At 32.9% G+C, this 26,578-nt stretch overlaps 1 protein-coding gene across 2 annotated transcripts in view; it reads right to left on the bottom strand.

Annotated features, from left to right (window-relative positions):
- Window positions 1–10,484: 10,484 nt before the first annotated feature.
- LOC130448022 (PAX-interacting protein 1-like) overlaps window positions 10,485–26,578 on the bottom strand; it is a 50,179-nt gene continuing 34,085 nt past the window's right edge. For both annotated transcript variants that reach the window (XM_056785172.1, XM_056785173.1), the window contains exons 11-14: window positions 26,177–26,463; window positions 23,145–23,376; window positions 22,752–22,965; window positions 10,485–22,202 (exon numbers count right to left, since the gene is read on the bottom strand). In XM_056785172.1, coding sequence (XP_056641150.1) covers window positions 21,638–22,202; window positions 22,752–22,965; window positions 23,145–23,376; window positions 26,177–26,463 — 1,298 coding nt within the window. In that variant the 3' untranslated portion in view covers window positions 10,485–21,637. The remainder of the gene's footprint in view (window positions 22,203–22,751; window positions 22,966–23,144; window positions 23,377–26,176; window positions 26,464–26,578) is intronic.

Raw genomic sequence — 26,578 nt, 5'->3', positions numbered from 1 at the left:
TCCTTGGACTCCTAGGATATTACCGAAAATTTATAAAAGATTTTTCAAAATTAACTAAACCATTAACTATTAGACTGAAAAAAGATGCAATTATTAATGTAAACGATTCAGATTACGTCGAATGCTTTGAAATGTGTAAAAATCTGTTGATGAATGAACCAATACTTCAATATCCAGATTTTACAAAACCCTTTAACCTTACCACATATGCCAGCAATTATGCTTTAGGTGCTGTTCTAAGTCAAGGCAAAATAGGCTCTTACGCTTACGCCAGCAGAACCCTAAATGATTCAGAATGCAACTATTCTGTAATCGAGAAAGAACTTCTTGCCATAGTTTGGGCAACCAAATACTTCCGCCCCTATCTTTTTGGCAGAAAATTTACAATAGTTACCGATCATAAACCACTCCAGTGGTTATTCTCACTTAAAGATCCAAGTTCAAAACTTGTTAGATGGCGCTTGAAACTTGAGGAATATGATTATGATATTGTATACAAAAAGGGTGCTTTAAATACCAATAGCGATTGTTTATCCCGAATTCAAATAAATATCAATGAAACTGAATTACAAGAACCTCAATGTTCTAAAAAATTACTAGTTTATATGGACAAATTTAATAAAAAACTCTCATCAACTCCCGACGATAATGTATCGCTAATAGTTGAAACAGATAACGAAAGTAATAATAATGAGAATGACGACGAAGATATAACTGTTCATACAAATGAGGAAAATCCTGTAATTGGTATACCAATTTCAGATTCTGCGATAAATGTTGGTAAAAATCAATTAATATTTTCGGAAGTAAATTTCGTACCAGCCGTACCTACTATTATGAAACTATATGAAAATGAACAAAGAATTGTTGTGCAATTATCTAAAAACAATTTTGAGCAAGATGTCATTAATTTCGTAAAAGAATACATAGTACCAAAAACTAAATATTTTATTTATTTCGAAGACCCAATTTATGAAAAATTCAGTGTCGTTCTACAAAATCACTTTCAAGATTCTCAAATTGACTTTGTTAAATGTAATAAAAAATTAATAGATGTTCCCTTAAATAAAATTAAAGAAGTGATTCAAAATTACCACGAAGGTAAGACTAATCATAGAGGACTAGATGAAACTGAAAATCAATTAAAAACTTTGTATTACTGGCCAAATCAAAGAGCATCTATACAAACTTATATAAACAAATGTGAAGTTTGCCAGTTAAGCAAATATGATAGAAAACCAATAAAACCATTTTTAAATGTTACCCCCACAGCTACTAAACCTTTTCAAATTTTGCATTTATACACGATAACCTTAGAAAATAGTAAATTTCTTACGATAATAGATTCATTTTCCAAATATGGTCAAATGTATGGATTAAAATCTAGACAAGGAATAGAGGTAGCTCATAGTCTAATTAAATATTTTACACACCACTGTATACCAGAACAAATAATTTCGGACAATGGAACTGAGTTAAAAAATTCTGTTGTAAAAGAACTATTAGAAACGCATAAAATTAAAATTCATTTCATAAGCTCTCAACATCCAGAATCGAATGGAATTGCTGAAAGATTCCACTCTACGATTATTGAACACGTCAGACTTTTGAATAATCAAAATGATTTTAAAAATGAGACTATTGAAAATAAAATACTTTACGCATTATTAGCCTATAATAATAGCGTTTATTCTGCAACAAAATTGAAACCAAACGAAATAATTACCGGACACATAACCAGTAACACACCTTTCGATATAGAAATTGATCAACAAGTAGTTAATAATTATATACAAAATCATAAAGATAAAATGAAAATTATATACTCGAATTTAAATAAAAAATTACAGGAAAATAAATCAAAAGTAATCTCTAAAGCAAATAAAAGCCGTGAAGAATTACCAGATACAATACCCACTAAAGTGTATGTACGTAATAAACAGGCACAAGGTAAAACCAAAAATAAATATAAAAGTGAAGAAATCAAAAGCAAAAATAACCAACTAAAAACAGCTAAAATCGCTACTAGACACAAAAATACTTCAGAAAATATTCATCTTTCAAACATAAAACGTCCTAAAAAGACTCCTTATAAATTTATTTTAGGTTCGTCACCGCCGGAGACGCAACAGTCAATATAAAAGATGTTACCCATAACTTGGGAATACTTCCCATAAATCTTGGATATGCCAAGCTGCAGAAATCCAGTCATACTTTTGTTCATTTTTATAATTTAAGTCCACTACTCGTAGAATATAATAAGTTAAGTATACAATATAATCACGTTAAATATAATATGTCTAATAGTACATTTTATCATTCTGAAACAGAAAATATTGTAAATATAATAGAGTACACTAGGAATAGTATAGAAGAAAAATTTGATAACATTAATATTCATTCTACCTTAGATAGACCAAAGAGAGGGTTAATTAACGGTCTTGGATCAATAGTAAAAACAATAACAGGAAACTTGGACTCTGAAGATGGAGAAAGAATTAATTCAATTATGGAACATTTTAAACAAAACCAAGAAAACTTGCAAAATCAAATAAGAATGCAATATTCTGCTAGTCGCCAAATAACTGATAATTTTAATAAGACAATTCAGGACATTCTTTATAATGAAAAATTATTAAAAACGAAAATATTTGAGATAAGAGGTATTCTAGATTTTCAAGCAAATGCGGAAAATATTAAATATTTAAAAGAGTTATTCAACGAACTTCTTATCACATTCAATGTAATTCAAGACATTTTAGAAACGGTTGAAAATTCCTTGACCTTCTGTAAACTTAGAACATTACATCCAAGTATTATAAAATCTCACGATTTATTTGTAGAGTTGCAAAAAGTGCATTATTACTACCAAGCGGAATTACCCTTTGAATTAAAACATAAAAATATTTTAGAATTTGAAGCCGTCATAGACGTAGTTTGTAAAGTAGAAAATAATCAAATTCAATATTTTTTATCGATACCCATTAACTATGATATTTTATTTAATCTTTTTTATATGTTACCTATACCTACAGAAATTGAATCAGAATACGTAACATTAATACCTAATTCAAAATTTTTACTTAAATCAAATAATGTCATTAAACCTCTAAATGACATTTGTACTCGCGGCAATATATTTCAATGTCCTAACCATTTGCAAGACAATAATAATTATGGATGCGAAGAGAACATATTGCTAGCAGGAAATTCTACATATTGTCAATATACAAAAATTGAAATAATTAAGAATCACATTGAAATTATTCCGGAGATAAATCAATTTTTGGCAATATTTCCCGTAGAAGAAAAATTAATCATAAAATGTAAGCAAGAAACTGAAGTGAGAACTCTTAAAGGCATTTATTTAATAGAAAATTCAGCATGTAAAATTATATTTAGGAACCAAGAGTTAATATTTCAACAAAAAACGTTTGGACAACCTTTTGTAATAAATGAATTAAATTTGAAATTAAATCAATTACACGTTTCTCCAATGAGGATTGATTTAAAAAAATTAAAATTAAAGGATATTCCAAATCAACTGGTAACGCCAATATTCACGGATAACACTAATTTTCACATTCCCAGTATTTGGACTATTCTTCTTTATATAGCATTGATATTGGCCTTCTTGTGGATTTTGTTTAAGAGGAAACATTCAGGAAGGACAAGTAAGAATCACCCGCAGGTAACAGAAGATGGGATCCAGCTTCCAGGAGAAGCTTCCTTCTAAAGGGGGAGGTGTCACCTACGCCATTGCCCTTGGGTGGACAGTATATTGTGCTGATTAAGAACTTATTTTATTGTAGAATTGCTTAGCTTGTGTTTACCAAAAGATTATTTAATTCACGTTTGTAATAAAAAATATCAGTCTTGTAATTGAAGTTGTTGGTAGAATTTATGTTAGAAATAAAGTTAGCTTTTAAAAACACGGTTCCAGTAAATTAAAAGTTAAGTTATATATATATATATATATATATATATATATATATATATATATATATATATATATATATATATATATGATATATATTGTTTTATATTTTCCATCTCACAACAGTTCCATCTATCATACCTTGTTAACCAGTATGAAATCTCTCAATATTTAAATCCTATCATTTTATATTCCTTTCATTTCTAAGGTCTATAATAGATTCCATTCCTCATATCCGATTTTTTTCCAATTCTTGGGTGTTATTTTATTATTTAGTTTTATTAGTGTTACCAACTGCTATTGTTGTTGTTTCACATTGCCTTCTTTATTCAATTTTTCTTTTCTGATATTAATAAATTTATTTCCATATTTTGACATATTTTGTCACCTATTGTCTTTTTTAAGTTTTCATATCTATGATTTCATCAATTATTTCACTTATAATTTGGTTTCCTTTTTTATATATTATTGTATATTGTTTGTTTTCTCATTTTTCTCATCAATGTTCCTAATTATATCCATATTTGTTATTGTTTCAACTTTCAACTGCCTGCATTTTATTCATTGATATTTCATTCCAAATGTTTATATTTGAATATAGTTTCTGCTTGACGATTTAGTCGTCATATATTTATTATACATCTATTCGTTTACTTTGAACTATGTGCTAATTAGCTTTATTCCACGAACATTATTACATTCTGTGTTATTCCTTTTCTTGTCCTCTTCTTCTAAAACTTCATTTAATTTAAAGGTATAACATTACATAAGTTCTTAGTATGGATACATTTGTTTGGTTTAGTGAATTCAAATAGATTAGTTTAAATTTTGAAATTTTATTGGCGATTGAAAAGCTCACACAAAGTTTTTTTCAAGACTCTCGTCAGTGATCAAACAGAGATACCTGCCATGTATGTAAGTATTTTGGATTTCTCAAATCTGTTTGAATAAAAGGTGGTCGTTCTTTTTTTCTTTCCAAACTCCATCATTTCTACTCGTCTTCCTCATGCAAATAGAGGTGGTTGTTCTTTTTTTAACAGAAACTTAAACGGAATCATTTCTACTCGTATTCATGACTCAGAAAGAAGAGGTCGTTCTTTTCTTTATACAGAAACACGAACGTCACCATATTTTAGTGTTATGGGTATCATAGCTTGGATAGGATATATTGAAAAATTCTTAGCCTACTATAGAACCAAACAAAATTTCAATGTCAAAATGTTTTATTACTCAACATATTCTCCTCTTAATTGGATACATTTATTACAGCGAACCTGCAACGTCTCTAGACCTTCGGGGACTGACACAGAAACTGGCCTTCCCGATCGGTCATCATCTTCAATGGAAAATTTACCTCTTTTGAAGCTTGCAGTCCAATTTTTAACGGTCGCATACGAAGGACATTGATCACCAAGGGTATTAAGCATATCTTCGTAAATCTGCTTACCTCTTAACCCTTTTAATTACAGTTACTTTATGATGGCTCTATACTCTAATTTTTCGATTTTCACAATTTCAGTGGATATCTTTTTTCTTTTAATTTATTGCGTAGCTCTGGTTTACTTTTTTGATGTCAAACTTTACACTGACACTTCTAATAAGTTATTGTTCGTTGCAATGGTAACGCAATATTTTGTTTATGCATGGAACTGGTCTAGGCTAACTAGATAACAATACATCCTCGTACACTGTGGAGGACTGAGATATTCTTCTGTTTCTTTCCAAACTCCATCAATTCTACTCGTCTTCCTCATACAAATAGAGGTGGTCATTCTAGTAGTATTTATCTTTTAAAAAGAAGTGGTTTTTCTTTTCTTCGTACAGAAACGCAAACGGAATAACTTTTACTCGTATTCCTGACGCAAAAGGAAGTGGTCGTTTTTTTTTCGTACAGAAACATACGTACTATTTCTACTCGTATTCATCACTCAGAAAGAAAGGTCATTCTCTTCTTCGTACAGAAATATAAACGTCATCATTAAGTGTTATGGCTCAACCGCGTCCTTCCTCATGCAAATAAAGGTTGTGTTTTTTTATCAGAAACATATTATTGTACGGAATCATATCTACGACTATTTCTGTTTCAAAAAGAGTGGGTTGTTCTTTTTTTTGAACAGAAACATATACGGAATCATTTCTACTAGTACTTTTCTTTCAAAAAGAAGTAGTCGTTTTTTTTTCGTACAAAAATACGAATGTCACCATTAAGTGCTATGGGTATCATAGCTCAACCGCGCCCTTCGGACTTGGTTTCAACCCGAGCAGTCGCACCTGAGCTCTTTCTACATACACTGTGGGAGACTGAGTGTGTTTCCTGTTTTTTTTTTACTCCACATCAATTCTACTCGTCTTCTTCATACAAATGGAAGTGGTCTTCCTGACTCAGAAAGAAGTGTTTTTTTTTTCGAACTGAAACTTAAATGGAATCACACTGCGGAAGACCGAGATTGTTTCCTGATTGTTTGCAAAATTTCTATTCATTTCTACTCGTATTCTATTCCCTACGTATTTCTAAATAAAAATCGCTTTCGATGTTATGAATGTGGATTCATTATTTAGTAACAAACAGGACTCTATTAGATCGTGGAAGAGGCCTACAGGGGAAACCACGTTAAAAAACGCGACGGGTATACTACCTCGTAGGTGGTGCGGAAAAGTATACATAAAAAAACTTTTTCTCAACATCCTTGTTCGTTGCATCTTGCAAATTTAAACTCGCAGGAGAAAAGGTGGGGTACTTTTCAGGTAAGTACATGATCTCCAATTTTTGTGGGATATTTTGCTTGAAAACGTGCTGCTACGAATTTTTAAGGCTGATTTTTCACGAAGAATTGTTATCTTTTTGGAAGAAGATAAACATATTCAACTTAATTTTACTACAGGAGAAAGTATTTTTGGTTAGATTACAAATAACATTCAAGAACATCTCAGTGAAAAATCTTTTAAGACTATCTTGAAGATTAAGTTTAGATGAATAAAAACATATGTATATTTTTCTCACAATATGTATATCTCTCTCACAATCAATATATGAATACATAATCTACTTTGTAATTTCCATATAGGAAATATCTACGACAAAGTAACAACTAGAAAACGTACCACCTCTATATTTCGCACAAATATTAACTAAAAAGGGGTTGCTTTTTGTTCCGTTTTAAAGTTCGTTTAACTACCCTTAAGTTCCAGAAACTTAACCCTTGTTGTAGTAGTTCACGAGTAATATGGTGAAAACTGTTAGCAAGTGTTCACACTTCACAGGGAGAAATTGGAGTTCTAACCAAACGATTCTACTGTGGATGTGCAAGGCAATTCTGAGATCAATAATGACATACGGGGCAGTGGTTTGGGGAACTAGAACCAGTCTAAATACCACGAGGAACAATTTCTCGATGGTACAAAGACTGGCTTGGACATAGTACTGGAGAGTCTGTCAGAAATAACATCAGAATATTTAGAGAAAAATTACCTAAAAAAAACCGCCCATGAAAAATAAATGCTAATCAGTAGCAGTAAGTGGGATCGAAACACCAAACAAGAAATGAACAGAAATATCTTTAAATGGTACATAGACTCTAAAGCAACACAGTACTTGAATAGGAGTGTACGGGCCCAGAACTAAACACTCTGAAAGCCTGGGGAATACAGCAAGTAGAAATTTATGCAATTGAAAAATATGTATCATAAAATCCAAACTACTTTGGGAATGCCTAGTCGAATTCAACGAGCTGGACAAGAAAAATAAAGCTACCGTTCAATGGTTTCCAGGAAAAATCGGAGTGGAGGGAAACGAAATAGCTGACAGATCAGCTAAAGCAGGGGCAGACAAACTATTCATAGAACCTGAACACTTGCGTGGTATCAGTTAAAAAAGAATAGAGAAAAATTAGAAAAGAGTAAAATCAGCTACTGGGAAACCTTAGACACTTATAGAAAGCTATAACCGGAGAAGATAAACTGAATGTATTAACCCTGTTCCCTTTCTTGAATATAGGAAGGGTTATGCTCTTGTTTCATTCGTTAGGAACTTCTTTGGTTGATAGTATTCTGTTGAAAAGCTTTGTAAGTTCTACCATCAGTTGTCCTCCAAATTTCAAGAACTCATTTGGTATGTTATCTAATCCAGGTGCTTTCCTCTTTTTGATCTTTTTTGCGTGTTTTATCGTTATTTCTTCTAATATCTCAAGGGATTCACTGTTTTCTTCATCTTCTTTTTCATTGTTTCCCTCCTCTTCGGCAGCATCTGCGTATATTTTCATTACATTATTTATATCCTTTTCTTCCATTGTCATATCATTATTTATTTCAATTATGTTTTTATTTAATTCCTTTGCATGTTCTTCTATTTTAATTTCAGTATTATTTTCATTCATTTTTAATTTATCTAATTCCGTATATTGTAATTCTACGTCTAACATCACTTTATCAAATAATTCTATTTCTAATTCTTCTATTGTATCACTATTAGTTTGTTTTTCCATTACAATATTTTTTTTTCGAGGAATTTTCTGTTAAATTCAATTTGTCTTTTTGAAATAATCTACAGAGATCTAGTCCTACTTGTTCATTTTTTCTTTATTCTTATTATAATGATTTGATTCCGATTCTTTCGTTTCTATGAATTTTTGAATTTGTGCTAATGAATTATTAGAAGTAAAATTTATTTCAATTATTTTTTTATTGGATTCCGATTCGTTAGATTCTATGTTTTTTCAAAGTATGCTAATGGATCATCAGGAGTAAAATTTATTTCCACTATTTCTGATTCTTTTTCCGAGGCTCTTTTCGAAAATTTACCGCTTGATTATTATTATTCTCCTCTAATTCAAATAAGTTTTCAAAACTACCTACCATTTCTTCTATTTCTTCGTTTTTGCAATTACAATCATTATTACATAATTCTTCTGATATCAAATTTGATTTTTCATTTCTTGATTTGAAATTGAAATATTAGTTATTAGTATGAGTATTAACATTTCTTGAAGGTCTATCAGTGAAATTTCTAGATGTTGTAGACATTGGTTCTGGTTTCGGAAGTCTTTGTACAGGTAACTGGTTTGGCTGGAAAACATTTTTTCTGATACCAAACACCTGTGCGTTAGTCAGATAATTTTGTAGTTGGCAGGGCTTATTTTAATTGGTTGACTGGGGAAATTGTTATTGTAGTTATTATTGCTACTGAAATTATTATTGTTATTATAGTTATATTCGTTATAATTGTTTTTCGGATAAATAAAATTATTTCTATTATAAATAGAATTATTATTATTAAAGTATTGATGATATGGATAATTATATGAGGATAGTTATTATTATGCGAAAGACTTATGCACTACTCAGCTTATAGCCGGTAGTATTTACCTATCCCGGACACAAAGTATCAAAAGGATTAGGCTTGGTTCACATAATGAACTTGCGCACTGTGTGGCAAGTATTCAACATTACAGTCTTCTGGATGTCGGCGAAGGTGTTTTGTGACAATCCCAGTTTGGCGATGCTATCGTGGAGGGACTTAAATACGTCGCCAGTTGCTGACATAATAACTGGGACTAACTGTGCCAAATCTGTTTAATCTCAATTGCGAGATTCGCGTATTTGGCCAGGTTCTTCTAGAGTTTGTTGAGAACGTTATGAGTGTTCGGTATAGCTATATCGACAAGAAGGACTGAATTAACTCTTCTATCAACCACCACGATGTCAGGTCTGTTATTCGCCACCTGTGTATCGTAGATAATAGACCTATCGTAGTGGAGTCTAAAATTGTCACTTTTGAGCACCTTCTGCGGTTGGTACTTGTAATACGGTGTATACGTATTGATAAGACCGAACGTGTTGGCCAGTTTCTGGTGGATGATGTTGCACACTTGGTTATGCCAGTGTAGATAGTCGGTATTAGACAACACACTACAAGCAGATATTATATGTTGGATGGTCTCTGATGTTGTTGGTACTTTCTGCATTTGTCAGATTGAGTGTGTGGATCCTTAAAAATATTTTTCTTGTAGTTATTCGTATTAATAACTTGATAGCTTGGACTGGATAGCCATTATGAAGTCTTCGGTCTCTGGAAAGAGATTGCTGCTAGTATGTTTGAAGCTTCCTTGTCAACATGCGGCTGGTTTAGGCCGTGATGATATATACTGTGTAGTGCCTTTCGTGATCAGTGTTCCAGCTTCTCGGTGTCCAATAATATATTCAAGTCAGATTCTGGCGATGGGAGGTTGAGGGGTGAGTAATTTATATCTGCCTTGGGTATAATTCAGAGCTGAGACTTCCGATTTAGTATGAAAGAATTCACGCAGTTTCATTACCTGCAGGTTAATCCTGAAGGTCAATCAAGCCTCTCCCACCCTTTTTTCGGGGTAATGTTGATCTAATAGTGGATGACTTCGAGTGGTAGTTGTTGTTCTTCGTCATTATTGTTCGTGTCAATGCATTTGGCTTTTGAAAGTAAATCTGCATGAGGTTTAGGTTATTTAAAATTACTATAGTGAGACATATTCTCATTTAATGTATTCATGTATTTAATTTTGAAATAATCACTCTGTTTAAAAAATCATTGAAATATATTTACTATACGTATACATGGTACATATATAATACATTAAAAATGTTTTCACAAATATAATTTTCATTTTTTAAGTTGGAAATACAGCTTCTAAATGTATATACATTCAACAACCAGTTTCTCTTAACCTTCTTCTCTTACACATATGTGATTATTCTATTTCTCTACAATTGAAATAATTTAGGGATTTGATGTAATTCAATCTAATATTGTTTCTTAAAGTATTATATTATCGGTTTAGTTGTAGTATCGTGAGTGGTAATAAAAAAATAAGGCAAATGAATTTTGTATTAGCAATAACTCATATTATTTCAATTAAGTATATCTCAAACCCTTATATGTTCATAAAAGCGGTGACAAGTTTGGAGAGCCTGTCACGAAACATAGAATTGAAACGTTAATTTTTATTTTTTGACTGTGAAAGTCAGTCTGTCACCAAAAATAAGAAATTTACTAAAATGGAAACGTTTTGATCCAGTCCAGTGTCCATTTTTATAAACATAACAAAGGAAGCTTGTGGCAGGCGCTTGCAACACGTTGGAGCATGTTTAGTACAGTCAGTATAGAGCTTTGTTTTTATGTTGCACTGTGCGGAGTATACGACGTATCGATCATAAGTCAAACGACGATACTATGACCTGTCTCGAGGCAGTAGCAGATACAACTTCAACGTCCATATCCACCATGCTTGCTTGTCCGGAAGACACTAACGCATTCGTTAATGTTTAAATGGCATCTAAGTGATTTTAAAGACTTGCTGCTTAAAGACATTTCTCAAGTCACGGCAAACGTGTAAACTTAGCATGGACATATAAATCGATATAAATGAAAATAAAGAATAGATCACTGAATCCCCTTATTAATATTATAATTGGCTGATTTTCTGAAAATATATAAGAACGGTACTTTCAAAATAATAATTGGATGCGATTACTTATTTATAGTTTTATTTGATGTATAAAAAATGTGAAGGTCTAATGGTACTACGGTAAGCAGACAAATAATACATTTTGTACCAAATTTTGAAATTTCACACCTCTAGTTAAAGTGCACATTCATGTTCAAGAGACGAAATTGACAGTCAAGAAGATCCAGCATCTGTGACAATTCACCTCCAACACCACTTAAACTTCTTGCAAGATTGGAAGGGAATGTGGAAAATAAAAATAAATCTGCACAAATAACATTCAGATAGAACCAATGTTCATCAGTTCGTTAATTTGGAATATCTTATATGAAATATAGAGGTCCCTTCACTGGAAGAGTCCTTCTAGTGCCATTGATAAACTTGGGGATACTGAGTTCTACCCCAGCCAATTAGCTTATAGAATACTTTTCGAATCTGCCTATTTATGTACAAAAAAGTAACCTTGAAGTCTATAGATATGGGAATTTCCACTCATCCATATGGGAAAACAATAATTTAAAGCTCCCCTATAATGACTACCATTACAAACATCGTCATCTTGAGATAATCGTCATCTACCTCAGAACTAATTTTTATACAGAGTGAGTTTTATGTATGGAACGCTTGAATTATCTCGGGACAGGCTTGTACGATTTTTATAAATTTTTGTGTACAAGGGTCTTGTGATACCGCCGGTATTATGGTGGTATTTACATTGTTGTCAGATCTTCCTTTTTCCGAAATAATAATGATCTTTATTATTTCAAATTATTTTTCATCTATACCTAAATGCCATGATTTCGGAGTTATAGATATATTTGCGTTATTTCCGACAAAGTTAAAATAATACATTTAGGTGGCTAAAACTGCTACAACAACAAATTTGATATTTCAATAAATTATTATTGTTGAAGTTTATTGAAAGTCACAATGGATCGTATATCTGGAAAAGAACGAATTGATATTTTAATGATATTAGGATATGGTGATAGGCGTAGAAGTCAACAAGAAACGTTTAATATCTTTAATAATTTATATCCTAACCGAATTCCATAACAAGATCTACTGTCAGCAAATTAGTAAAAAAGTTTAACGAAACTGGTTCAGTGAAAGATTTATCCAAATCAGGGCGCAGACAAAATGCATCAACTGAAAACAAATCTTTAGATGTTTGTGTCCTGTTAGACGATCCACACTTGAGTACTGGATAAATATCTAGGGAACTTGATATTTCGCAAATTTTATGTAATAATAAATTCCATCCATACAAAGTAACGTTGGTGCAAGAGTTGTCAGATGACGATTTTGTAAAACGTGCAGAGTTTGCAGACCTAATGATGGAAAAATCAAAAAGATCCAAGTTTTTTAAGTAATGTTATGTTTTGCGATGAGGCTACTTTTCATATCAATGGAAACGTAAATCGGCAAAATTGTAGATACAGGTCACGTAACAATCCTCGTTGGATGCGTGAATCCCACACCCAATAGAAGTGATCTACTAGGAAAGGATTCTTCAGCCTTGTATAGGAAGTACAGAATATGCAATTTATATTTTCATTCTACAATGTTGTTAAATGATTTAAGAAATCGTCTATATGTGGCTGTTCCTGAAGCAAAAGAAATAAGGGACCCGAAAAAAGAAAATTATTTCGTCTATCGAGATAACAAGTACTGGTTTATCTGGGCATAGTAATATTTGTCTAATGTCTATTGAAAATGATACTAATTACCACAGTTTTCTAGATTGTGGGCTCAGGCCATCGATATCAACAGCAGATCCAGTTATGGAAACATTACCACGACCTACATTACTGCATTACAGAAGAATATTTAAATTATAATACCCCAAGAAAGAGCAAATTAGGAATGAAGATTAATGCACTGGGCACAAAATTACGAAGTTCAATCCCAAAAAATAAATTTTTGTCACGCAAACAAATTTTAACACATTTTAAGTGTTTTTTTAAAAAAATTGCTACCACAAGCATCTGCTGAGATTGTGGAAATGCAGGCAAATCTTCATATGAGAATGCCAAAAGGTAGGTTATTCTGATGAAATTAAACGATTGCGCTTATTGTATTTTGTAAGTCCCAAAGCGTATAAGGCGTTGATCAAAATCTTACTGTCTACGAAGAGATTACTACAAAGAGTGACACAAAACATGCCTATGAATGCTGGTTCAAATGAAAAGTTATTCGAGAGTATAAAACCCGAAATTGAGGCATTGAATGAATTAGACGGATATTGTATTTTATGCATTGATGAAATGTCATTGAAGTCAAACCTTTTCTTTCATATCTCTAAAGATGAAATTATTGGGTTAGAAGATTGTGGAAAAGGTGAAACAAGAAAACCAGCTGCTTATGTAGCTACATTTATGATACGTGGTCTAGCTACTAACTGGAAACTTCCAATAAGCTTATATTTCTTGCATTCAACAATGAAAGCAAATGATGTAAAAAGGGAAATCCATGATTGCATTGACAAATTAGGAGATATAGTGGTTTCTGATATGCGAAGAAATTTTATACAAATGGCACATTTATTAGGTGTGACGGAGAAATATCCTTTCTTTAAGGTAAAGGCGACAAAAGTTTGGTATGTTTTTGACCCACCACCTCTAATAAAAGCTATAAGAAACAACTTAATGGCACATACATTTACATTCAACGAGAAAACGGCCTGGTTGAAATATATTGAAGATTTCTACAATGCATATAAAAAATTAAAGCAATTTTGAAAAAATGAAGTTCAAATTAGCTACTCAAGTGTTGAGTGCTACAGTAGCAGCAGGTCTAAATACATACGTGAGCCTGGGTGTACTACCGTCAGAAGCATAGGGTACTGCATATATTATTAAAAAATTTGATACATTGTTTGTTGTATTTACCGCCTTATCAATAAATACATAAAAACCTTTAAATTCAGCATTCGTGAGCAATAGGAAGCAAATGGAGTTTCTAAACGAAATAATGATGTTGCTGAAAGGGATCAGAGTAATTGAAAATGGTAAAGATATCACAAACAATGTTGGAGACTGACAATAAGTTTCTTGTGGGAATTATGGAATGATTTAAAAAAAGATTTCAAATTTTTATTAATTAGACGCATTAATCAAGATGCACTCGAGAATTGCCTATAATCCCACACCAATACAATTCTGTAATATGTAAGGTGGGAAAGAGAAAGGATCGAGAATGTATTAAGGGAAAGGTTAAGTAATGCAGTAATAATAGGAAAAGAACTGGGAGGGATAACGATAGAGTCAATAAAAAAAAATAAGGGAGGAAATGTGGGGAGTGATAGAAGAAACGGGACCGGGTGAGATAGAAAAAATAGAAACAACATAAAAACCAAAAACAACGAAAGAAAGTGGCTAAATTATATGGTCAAATTAGGGGATGAAGGGGAAGAATTTAAAATAATAGGGCATCTAGTAAAGATGGCAGAAGAGAAAGGGGAAAAAACATTAAAGTAATTATCGAGGAAGGGGTAGATAAAAGAAAAATTAGAAAAATAATAGAATTCGTGGGAAGGACGGGGAAAACAGAATGGGGAATAATAACTAAAGGGGAAGAGATGGGGACAGGTGGTGGTACAGAACGGGACGGAGGGGAGTCTCTGTTTATAAAAACGGTCACCAAGAAATATACGGATGTACTAAAAACAATTAAAACAAATATAGATGTGGAGGAGCTCGGCAAAAAAGTCGAGTCAGTCCGCAAAACAGGGGGGGGCCTGTTGGTGAAGGTTAAAGGACAGGGGGCCGCCGAACGGTTAAGAAAAGAAATTAATAATAAAATGGGAGAGAACACCATGAGCATGACGGTGAAAAGAAAAGAGACGGTTTTCACCAAAATGGAGGTGGATCCGTCCATACCCCCCCCCCCAAACTAAGAGACTATAGCAAAATGGACGGGTCTCAAAGAGAAGGAAATTGAGGTAAGAGGAATGAGGGAGAGCAGAGGGAGGGGACAGACAGCGACGATAGCTGTCAGGGAGGAGATGGCGGCGGCCCTAAGGTCAGTGGATAGAATAAAAATCCACTGGCAATATTGTAAGATAAGGGAGAGGTTCACCCCCCTGCGATGCTTCCGATGCCTTGAATTTGGACACAGCACCTACCAGTGCAAAGGAAAAGATCGAGGTAGGTGTTGTTTTAATTGTATCAAGGAGGGACACCGGGCGCAGGAGTGCCCGAACGAGGCGTGGTGTCTCTCATGCAATGAGGGAGGGCATCGGACTGACACCATGGCGTGTCCTATGTACCGCGAGGCAGTTTTCGGGAACACACAGAGATGAACCTCCGGACCGCGAACGTACGAGAAAAACGACACGCTTTCTAGGTAAATAAAAAAAAATGGCCTCTAGCAAGACCGGCATCAGGGTTTTGCAGATTAATGTGGGAAGGGCCAAACTAGCTCATGACCTGACCCACGTTAAAGCTGCTCAACTCGAAGCGGATCTTATCTTATCGTTTCAGAACCCAATAAAAAACTGACTGAGGGGGGTGGTTGGGTACAAGACAAAAGAAAGGACGTGGCGGTATTCTTCGTGGTCGAGCTTGATTGCGAGATCACGATTGTGGCCTGTTACATTTCCCCCATTTTACTACAGAAAAGTTGTAAAGAAAATAATGAATACCGTCACCGGCAAAAAGAACTTCCTGATCGTCGAGGACGTTAATGCGAAATCGTCTCAGTGGGGATCCCCTATTAAGGATGAGAGGGGTGACCTCTGGGACGACTGGATGGCCCAAATAAACATAATAGCCATGAACAACAAAAAACCTACATTTGTGAGGGGCACTAGCGGGAGTCACATTAATGTGACTCTTGCTAGTGAGGGATCTTCCAGAAAAATCGTAAACTGGGACGTTCTCGATGATCAGATATTTTCCCACCACAGATTCATCACCTTTGATATTAAAAACAAAATAAATAGAAATAAAAACAATAAAAATACAAATAAAAAGAAAATAATAGATAAAATAAAAAGCATAGAGACAGAAAAGGTGGTGAACTACGAGACTCTTCAGTTAGTATTAAAGGATATAAAAGAAAAAATAATAAGGGAAAATAAAAATAAAAAGAATAATAACAGGCAAATGCCATATTAGTGAAACGATGAGATAAACTTCGAGAGGATTGCCTCCTTGCCCGGAGGACATACACAAGAAGCGGGGGCGAAGGAAGTTACCAAGACATTTACAAACAGAAAAAAAAAGGCTCTGGGCAAGTTAATAAAAAACGAAAAGGGGAAAAGATGGCGGTCCTTGAAAAGGACATATGGGGCGACGCATACAAAATCACAATGAAAGCATTGAAGGCCGTCGCCCCATACAACTTGAACGAAGAGCAGTGGCTAGAGGCCGCGTCGCTACTCTTCCCTAAAAAAAGGGAAGAAAACTTCCACAAGGAAAGCGACGCGGCTGTACCAAAATTCACGACGGAAGAGATCCTGGCCGCTGCAGAAGATATCAAGCAGGGTAAAGCCCCCGGCCCTGATGGCCTGCCACCAGAGGCAATTAAAACCCTGATCACAACGAGGCCTGAAACTGTTACATCCGTCTTTAACGAACTACTGTGTAGGCAAGAGTTTCCCAGAGAATTAAAAATAGCAAATTTGGTATTGTTATTAAAGCCTGGGAAACCCCCCGATTCGCCGGCCTCGTATAGGCCGGTATGCTTGTTAGACTGTCTGGGAAAATATTACGAAATCTTAATTAAAAAAAGATTAGAAAAATTCGTGGACAGCAAAGCAGCTCTATCGGATCAGCAATACGGCTTCCGCATGGGTCGATCAGCAGTGGACGCCGCAAAGTGGGTACACGATGCAGCGAAAGCTTCAAAAAGAAGATGGGTAGTCCTCATCATGTTAGACATCAAAAACGCATTTAATTCAGCTAACTGGGGCCTCATAATACAAAAATTAAATAAAATGGAAGTCCCATGGTATTTAGTAAATATTATAAAGGACTACCTAACGGAAAGGAGAGTATGCGTATCGAGAAGGCAGGAAATTAAATTGACCGCCGGAGTACCTCAAGGGTCAGTGTTAGGACCGACCCTTTGGAACATATTATATGACGGGGTACTCCGATTAGAACTGGAAGGCGGCGCCAGATCGATCGCATACGCTGACGATCTAGCGATATTAGCGGAAAGCGATATGAATTGGGGCATCGTAGATACAGTAAAAGAAAACATGATAAGAATTAAAAGGTGGATAGAGCAGATGGACCTACAAATAGCAGTAGAGAAGACGGAAATAATAGTGCTAAGAGGACCAAGAACAGTCCGGGATGAAATCCAATTTGATCTCGGAGGGCACTTTGTTATTTCCCAGAAAACAGTGAAGTACTTGGGCGTAACCTTTGATAATAGACTGACCTTCTCGAAGCACGTGGAGGCAGCGGTGCGAAAAGCTGAGGAAAGGACTTCCGTCCTATAGAAGATATTAACAAACATAGGGGGCCCCGGTAGCAAAAGGAGGAGGGTGCTACTTGAAGTAATTCACTCCACCCTCCTATACGGGGCACCAGTATGGGCGGAAGTCATGAAGATTAAAAAATATAAAAATTTATACACCTCGGCACAGAGGAAACCGCTGCTTCGGTTCTGCAGCGCATATAGAACTGTTTCTGCAATAGCGCTGCAGACGATCGCGGGAGCGATCCCAATCCACATATTAATGGAGGAGAGGGTCAGAATCTACAGGAGAGTCCAAGTTGACAAGGAAAACATTGAAAGAATAAAAAAAAAAGAAAGGAAAGTCATCTTGGACAAATGGCAGCGAGAGTGGAGAGAGGAGGGTGCCAAAGCCGAGTGGACGTGGACGATAATCCCAGATGTGACGGAGTGGTACAAATGCGCACACCGTAAAACGAACTATTTCTTCACGCAATTTTTGACGGGGCATGGGTCGTTCAGGAAATATACATATGGAATAAAAAAAAAAACAAGAGATGACCTATGCCCCACCTGCGGTGTGACGGAGGACCCCCGTCACGTGGTGATGGAGTGCCGAGTCCATAGGCAAGAACAAAAGACAATAAAAAAAATATTAGGAGAAGGCACCCTGAACTGTAGAAATATGATGATCGCTACCATTAGGGATAAGAAGGTTTACCACCAGGTAATAAATATATGTTACGGGAATTATAAAGGAATTATAAAGGCCAAAGAAGAAGAGAGAAAGCGTGACGGTTTTTAACGTGTTGTGTAGGTAGAATTGTGACGTCTTAATTTATTGTTTTAACTATTTTTATCTTTACAAGTTTTTAAATTTTTATATTCATGTCTATACACAGATTTTAAATTTTTATATATACAGATTAGAGTTAGGGCTTTTTATTTATACATTTTAAACTAGATTTAGGATACTTTTTAAATTAGCTTAAGATACATTTTATCTATACAATTTTAAATTAGACTTAAGATTTTATTTATATTTTTTTAATTAGTCTAATGAAAAATTTTTTATTTATACACAATTTTAAATTAGAATTTAAAAAGAAAAATTTTTTTTAGATTCTTAGGTTAGGTTTTTAGAAATTTTAAGATAGGTTAAGTTTTAACTATACACATGATTTTAAAAATAGGATAAGTTAGGCTAAGTTTTATTTATACAGTTTAGGTAGGTTCTTATTTATGGTTATATGTTTATTACGTGTACGTCCTCTCTTTTTTATGTGTGTGTGATGTTTTTTTAGTATCTAGTGCATGTGTTATTTATTTATTATTTATATATTATTTATTAGATAAAGTGAGGAGTACGGAGTGAAGAGTACAGCCGGCGCATGTGACGGGATGTTCGCTAAGAACGGTTCCACATGCGTCGGTGGAGAAGAGGGTGGGTTTTTAGCTGGTAGGCGCCGGGCTAGCGGGTGAATCCAGCACACCTTCCCTGGCGTCTTTTGAAGATTTTCCCAGGCGTCTTTTGAAGATTTTCCCACCCACACCAAAAAAAAAGGTACACTTTGATCACTAATAAATGTATATGGAAACGCAACCCCTTACTTAATTTTATTTGGTAAATATTTACTATCCTGCTTTTATTTATTTACATGTTGCTTTTTACAAAACCTTCACTACATTTCTTATTTAGTACCCGTGCGTTTAAATTTCGCTCTGAAAATAATCACGAACATGGCGCAAGGTCACTGAAACTTAAAGCATTGTCTTATGCTTGCATTGTTGTTTACTCATTTCCCATCATTAATATATCGGCTAGTGATTTAAAAAGAGTGATTAACCGTAAACGTGCTGTTCACTTCGCGGAATGGAGTGATAAGAAGCGTAAAATTATGAAAGACAGTGAAAAATCATACAAAGCCAATCGCGGGGTGATGTCGTTCCTGAAAAGGTTCCACATTCAAATCCTGGAGGTTGTTCAGCGGCTTGTTTCTTGCGTCCACACATAGTTTATTTCGTCAGTTTTACGGTTTGTCGTACAATGTAAAAGTCTCTTTTACTTCTTAAATTCATCGCCCTACGGGAACCACGGAAAAGGCGTACCGGTTAATCAGATTCCGCATCAACACGACAAGCTTCTTTTGATTATTCCTTGAATGGGAAAACTCTCTCAGAAGATTCAGCAAACAGAAATGCTATAACAATGTGTAGACCTACAGCAAGTCTTATTTAAACATATGTTAACTCATGGCGAAGTGTACTAAAACTTGGCAATCCACAATATGACTGACAACGTTGCAAAAATGTTTGTATGGAATGGGTCGTTAGCAAAACGGGGTTCGAAGGAAATCGGATCTTGCATTTTGAGATACATAACCTCTACATTTCAACCACTACCAGGAAAGGAGATTAATCGTTTGGCCAGACTGATGTACAGGCCAAAACAATAATTGGAATACTGTATAGTTATTTAGTGAAAATGCGTTATTTCGTCAAAAATTTTTGATAGCTGGCCATTCATTTCTTTCTTGTGACAGAGATTTCGCCCTTATCGAACGTGCCAAGTAAAGAGTGAAAGCCCAGGTGGAAGCACGTAATAATTGGTGCAAAACTAAACAAACCTTTGTTAGTCTTTGAAATGGATCAAAGTGATTTTAAAGACATTGAAGCGCTTTCACCAGAAAAACCTACAAAAAAATCAAGATAACAAAATAGTCTGGATGAAGACAACTGCCCTTGACCCACTAATCATGCATGATTTAAACTGATCATGTGACTGACACTAGACCTTGTTACGAGATTTGTATTAGCACATAAATTACTCAAATTAAACGATTTTATTCTATCATAGTATGTATGTACTATCTATGTACATTCTAAATGTACAATATTTATTGTAATTTTGGTAGAGATACTGTAAATGTAGCTATAATTCCGAAATTATGGCATTTAGGTATAGATTATATTACATGAAAAGTAATTAGTATTTCTTAAGGATTTTTGAAAATATAAAATATATAGGGTGATCCATTTGAAATGGCAAAGTTTATTATTTTTCCGGAAAAAGGACAAAAATGCGCACAAAAATTTATAAAAATCGTACAAGCCATTTCCGAGATAATTGAGCATTCCATACATAAAACTCACTCTGTATATAGATAAATTAGGTTTTATGAACATAAAATTATATCTAGCATCTATAGTTTGCAATTGACAGGAGAGTTGTTTTATGTAAAGGAATTAAAAGCTATCACAAAATTTATCGAATGAAATCTTGTTAGTGAAAATCACATATATCTATCCTGAACCCACTTAGAAGTTATATGCAGTCGTGTACACACATAAATACACACACTGCATATGCTTTGTGTTTGTCATAATTCTTAATTAGCATTTAGTTTCATGAGTTGCTATGAGGCAAACAATCAGAATTACGGTGACAGTAAACACTAGCTAGCCCCTGCGACTCAAAACCAGATAAGAGTAAGAGTGTAGATGGAAAATAATTGGTGTAATAGAAATACATTCAATTTAAACAAATAAATAATTTTATGTGTCACGGTTTTATCAATTTATAGTGAAAGAATAAGTATCATCAAATTTTAAACTTCATATTATTTCTAATAACCAGTGGTTCAAATAATTTAGTCAATATGTAGTAATCCTTTTCTGTTGATTTTATTTCAACATAAGCTCTAAATATATGAACCAATAACATCCAAATTTTTTTTAAATATACCAAATCCCCAAATTAAATAACTTTTTATCAATTTTCAAGCTCATCCTCGCTACACACAGATTCAGTAAATCATAACACAGATACCGCGTAAGGATCGACTTCAAAGGTTTGTTTCAAGACGGCGCTAAAAATCAATTCGGCATTACATACTACTTTCATTTTATCTTTTTTATTTCTCAATAAATCTGCAACTAAATGAAGATCGTCCTCATGTGTTATTATAAAATAACTGTAAGGAGAATTAACTGTGGTGATTTCGATTTGCGACGAACTTCTTCTGTGCTTTTCAACAATTCCACCACAACATTGAATTAGCTCTACGATAATTCGTTTACTTGGAAATACGCTAGGAGTTACAAAAAAAAATTTTCCATCAAATAGTTTGCTCCTGTTTCGGGTTTGAAACGTTTGGTCGATGTCACATTTATATTCGAAGTTAAATTCTTTAGAGTGAAGACTGTACTTATTTTCTGGCAAGAACTGATTGTTTTCGTGCGAATCTTTAAGCCATTGTTCAGATACGACGTGGGCTTCTTTTGCAATTGCGAAAAAAAGTTTATTAGTCCGGGCTAATTGTGGCATAACAAGATGTGTGAAATCATGATGATCTTTTGCAATACATCCTCCCAATTCTCTGTAACAATCAGAATTGAGTCTATATAAGTTCACATTGTTGTATAATATCAATAAATAAGTTATTAACAAGAAGCGCAAGCATGATGAGAAAATCTGTTATGTCAATATACAATATGAAAATCAGCTACTAGAAAACTATTCATGTTTACATACATGTAACATTAAACTAGAATGAAATTGGTGGAATATTAAATAATAAGCAAAACCATTTAGACAAAAGTAAAAGCTTATTAATTCAGTTCTCGATAGGATTGTTATACAAAAAAAATGAATAGAAAAATTCATTTGGAAATGCAAATGTTAAAAGTCCACAGCCTACATTTGCCGTCTACATATTTAAGTAATCCATCTATTTATTCTTTTAAAATGAATTTTGATACTCCTACAACTGTAATCTGATCAGTTTTTTTCTTGTCAGGTTTGTTATAAGGTAAGTTCCTTCCAGAGTAAGTCCATTTCTTCTATGACCACACAATTTTATGTTTTTCTCTGCCACCACAACACTCGATTTTTCTTTTAATATTTTTACTTCAGTTCTACCACTTACTTGATCATCTGCTTCATCTTTACTGCTTCATTAACTAACGAAAATAGGATTTTATACGAGCAATCTGCCATCATTTCGTCACTTATATTATCATTTTCATCTGTAGAGTCTACTTTAGGTTTTTTCGGTTTTTTTGGTGTAACTACAGGAGAGGCGCTTCTCTTTACCCTTTCATAAGATTCTTGAGAAATATTTATTGGGGCTTTCCAAGCCACTAAAACAAACCAACAAAAACTTATGCAAATAGAATATGCAGAAGATTGATTTTATAATAATAAATTGTAAAGTAAAGAAATTGAAATGAAAGAAATTATTTCTTAGAATCTGTCCTGAAAAATTGTTAAAGTAAATGTTAAAACAATGATTTTGTGTTGAAATTGCATCCAAACTTACCCATTAAGTTAGGAACCAATTTTGGATCAAAACTGAAATTCGGTGGATTCGGAAATTGTTGGTAAATCTGATGTTCTAATTGATTTAATGCTGTAAAATGTCCCAACATTATGTCAGTCAACCACTGAACATTAACTACTGGAATCTGCCACTTTTTAGCATATGCACATTTCTTACCATCAGCTTTGGCAGATATCAATAGAGTATTATGTTTAGAAAAGTATGTTGTGCACTAAAAAATTAATAAACATCACTGCATACTAGAAAACTAGGTCCTCTTCCGTATCTGTCTGTCCATGAGTGATAAATCCCATAAAAAAACTGAATGGATTTTCACCAATAGAGAGAATCATGAGGAAGGATAGGTATATGATTTGTGAAGGTTTTATGTTAATTGGTTAAAATATGACAATAATTGTTTGAAGTTTTTGAAAAAGTGATGCCATCTGGGAGCTTTCATTGAAAGCACTGCCTAATACTTTTCAAATATAATAATATTGTACATAAAAAGATATTTTAGTTTGTTTTCATTTATAATTTCTACATAAGAAAATTCAATGAAATATTACAATTTAAAAAAATTAATGCAGATATTATAGTACATTTAAATATAATACAAATATTTCAGCATCGACGATCGACCAAGTTCATAGAATAACCAACATTTTAGAGAAATTATTAGAAGAAAAAACTATCCTTTTTTATGCGTTTGAGAAGGTTTGGAATTGAGTCCTAATACATAAGCTCACGCTTCTCCTTCCAAAAAAATATTCACATATCCTCCACGACACTGCCATTCTTGCAGTAGAAAAGAGCAATGAAAAAGCAAACAACAACAAGCTACAAAAAGCTGTCCACTATATCTATGACTCGACTAAGAGATGGAAAATTCAACCTAATGAAATTGAACCAGTTCATATTAACTTCACAAACAAAAGGATATATCATATTCCAGACAGAATAAATAATAATCTTACTCCATACTCAAACTCAGCAAAATACTTGCAAAATAGATGCCAAACTTCGATGGAAATTGCATGTTAAAAAAATACGCAAATTGTCGGTGTCAATATCATATTAGTCGAAACGTCAATATTAATCATTCTTTTAAAAAATTATTAAAAAACACACACACACACACACACACACACACATATATATATATATATATATATATATATATATATATATATATATACAAATTTCTTTAATTTCTTGTTTCTTGGACCTTTTGATATATTATTGCATCTAAATGTTCTTGATTTTAGGTATCTTCTGTTTTAAAATTGGTTTTTTTTTGATAATTTTTAAAAGAAAGATAAATTTTGACGTTTCGACTTTTCTTTAAGTCTTTATCAAAATATGATATTGACACTAACAATTTGCTTATTTATATTGATCAATAGATCACCTACATCATGAACATCAGAATAAGAATAAAATCAAAATAGAAATTTGTTCTAATAAGAAAAATTAATTTTACCTTGGTCCCTACATCTCAAATATATAGCAGTAATCAATTAAATTATTTGTAGTTTTATTAGAATTTACAAAATAGAGCTATAAATTTTACTTAAATTATTTAGATCTTTTTTATCATTTATAGCTGTTTCATTCTCATGAATCTGAACCATTTCTAAAAATTCCCTTTTTCGTGTATTAGATTCCGTTTCAAGAATTTTTGAATCTTTATAATTGTATTTATGTTTTTTTGATATTTCATGGTTCGTTAATGCAATTCTATTTTTTTTTATCGTATTGATGACCTCTTAGTCTATTTTCTAAATACTGAGATGTTTGCCCTATGTAGACAGCGTCACAATTAGTACAAAGCACTTTATATATAATATTACTTCTTTTGTTTTTTGGTGTTTTAGATTTCAATTCAGTGAAATATTTGGATAATGTCCTCTATGACTTATACTAATATCATATTTATGGAAATAATTCGATAATCGTTGGGAAAGTCCTTGTACATATGGTAAGGAAAAATGTTTTATGTTTCGTTTTTGTTTTGTTTTTAAATTGATTGTAGTATCTGTTTATCCTTTTCTTGAATATGTTATTTATCATTTTTTCCCGATAATTATTTTCTTTCAATGCAGTTTTTGCTTTTAGATGCTTAGCTATGCAAATATATATATATATATATATATATATATATATATATATATATATTTCTTTAATTTCTTATACCTTTTATACATGTTTATTCTTCTAAATGTTCTTGATTTTAGGTCTATTCTGTTTTTCAAAAGTAAGACAAAAATTGACGTTTCGTCTTTATATATATATATATATATATATATATATATATATATATATATATATATATATATATATATATATATCACAAAACATGTGAGCATAATAATATACTCTATCAGCCGTCCGTACTAGACTACTACGTATTTTATGATTATAATTCTAATTATAAGAATAGTATGAATTTTCTCGTTCATATAAATTGTTAGAGGATGGTTAATGATGCATTTATTCATTAAAGATATTTATAACCTAGGGCAAGAGCAAAGAAGAAACATTATAATAGTATAAAAAACAATTTCCTGAACAAATTCGAAAAGGCACCAGCAGTAAATATGAAACAGTTTAATAGCAAAAAATTAATAATGGATAACAATCAAATCTGGGAAAAGTTAGAATCAGAAATTGGGTATTTAAAAATAATTAAATACAATACCTGCTGAAACAATAATTACAATGTAATAAGAAGGGATGAAACTAAATAAAACAAGTACTTGAATCAAAATAAAATGTTAAAAAGATACAATGTCAAAGATCAAACAAAGAAGAGATATAACATCAAACAGCGGATAGAGATAATGCCAAAGATAGACAAATATGTAAAGAATTACAGAAAAACAAGATACAAGTATTTCAGAATTAAGTATTTACAAATATTTGCAAGAAAAAAATAATGTCCAATTTTATGCAATTAAGGTATAAGTACTAATTTTTTTAAAAGTTTGATAAGATTTTTTAATAATAAAAATCATATATATTTTTGTTACCTTTGCTCCCGTATAATTAATCATTTGTTTAACTCTAGCTCTGTCATTTCCTTCAAATCCACTAATGGAAATTAGATGTTTTGCAGCTGGAGTAGTATCCAAATAAATGTTTGGCAGATGTAATGCAGTCCAAGGTGGTAAAACCTGTTTTCTTTGCATAACGTCACTAAGCCATATTATTGTAACACATCTTTTACAATCTCGAAGTGCTTGCATTACCACTCCATGTCGTTGAGTCTCACAAAGAACATGAGTTACTCTGCTGCAATATTGTTTTTCCACTTCACCTGCAATGATGAATAAGGATAAAGTTAACTAGGTATATGACAAAATTTGTTTAGCTATGAAGTATTGACAATATGTTTTTCCTTCTTGTGGCAGGTCTTAAATCTTCAGTTACAA

Source organism: Diorhabda sublineata, chromosome 8, assembly GCF_026230105.1.
Source record: "Diorhabda sublineata isolate icDioSubl1.1 chromosome 8, icDioSubl1.1, whole genome shotgun sequence".
Classification (NCBI taxonomy): domain Eukaryota; kingdom Metazoa; phylum Arthropoda; class Insecta; order Coleoptera; family Chrysomelidae; genus Diorhabda; species Diorhabda sublineata.
This window is presented reverse-complemented; position numbering and strand designations above follow the sequence as displayed.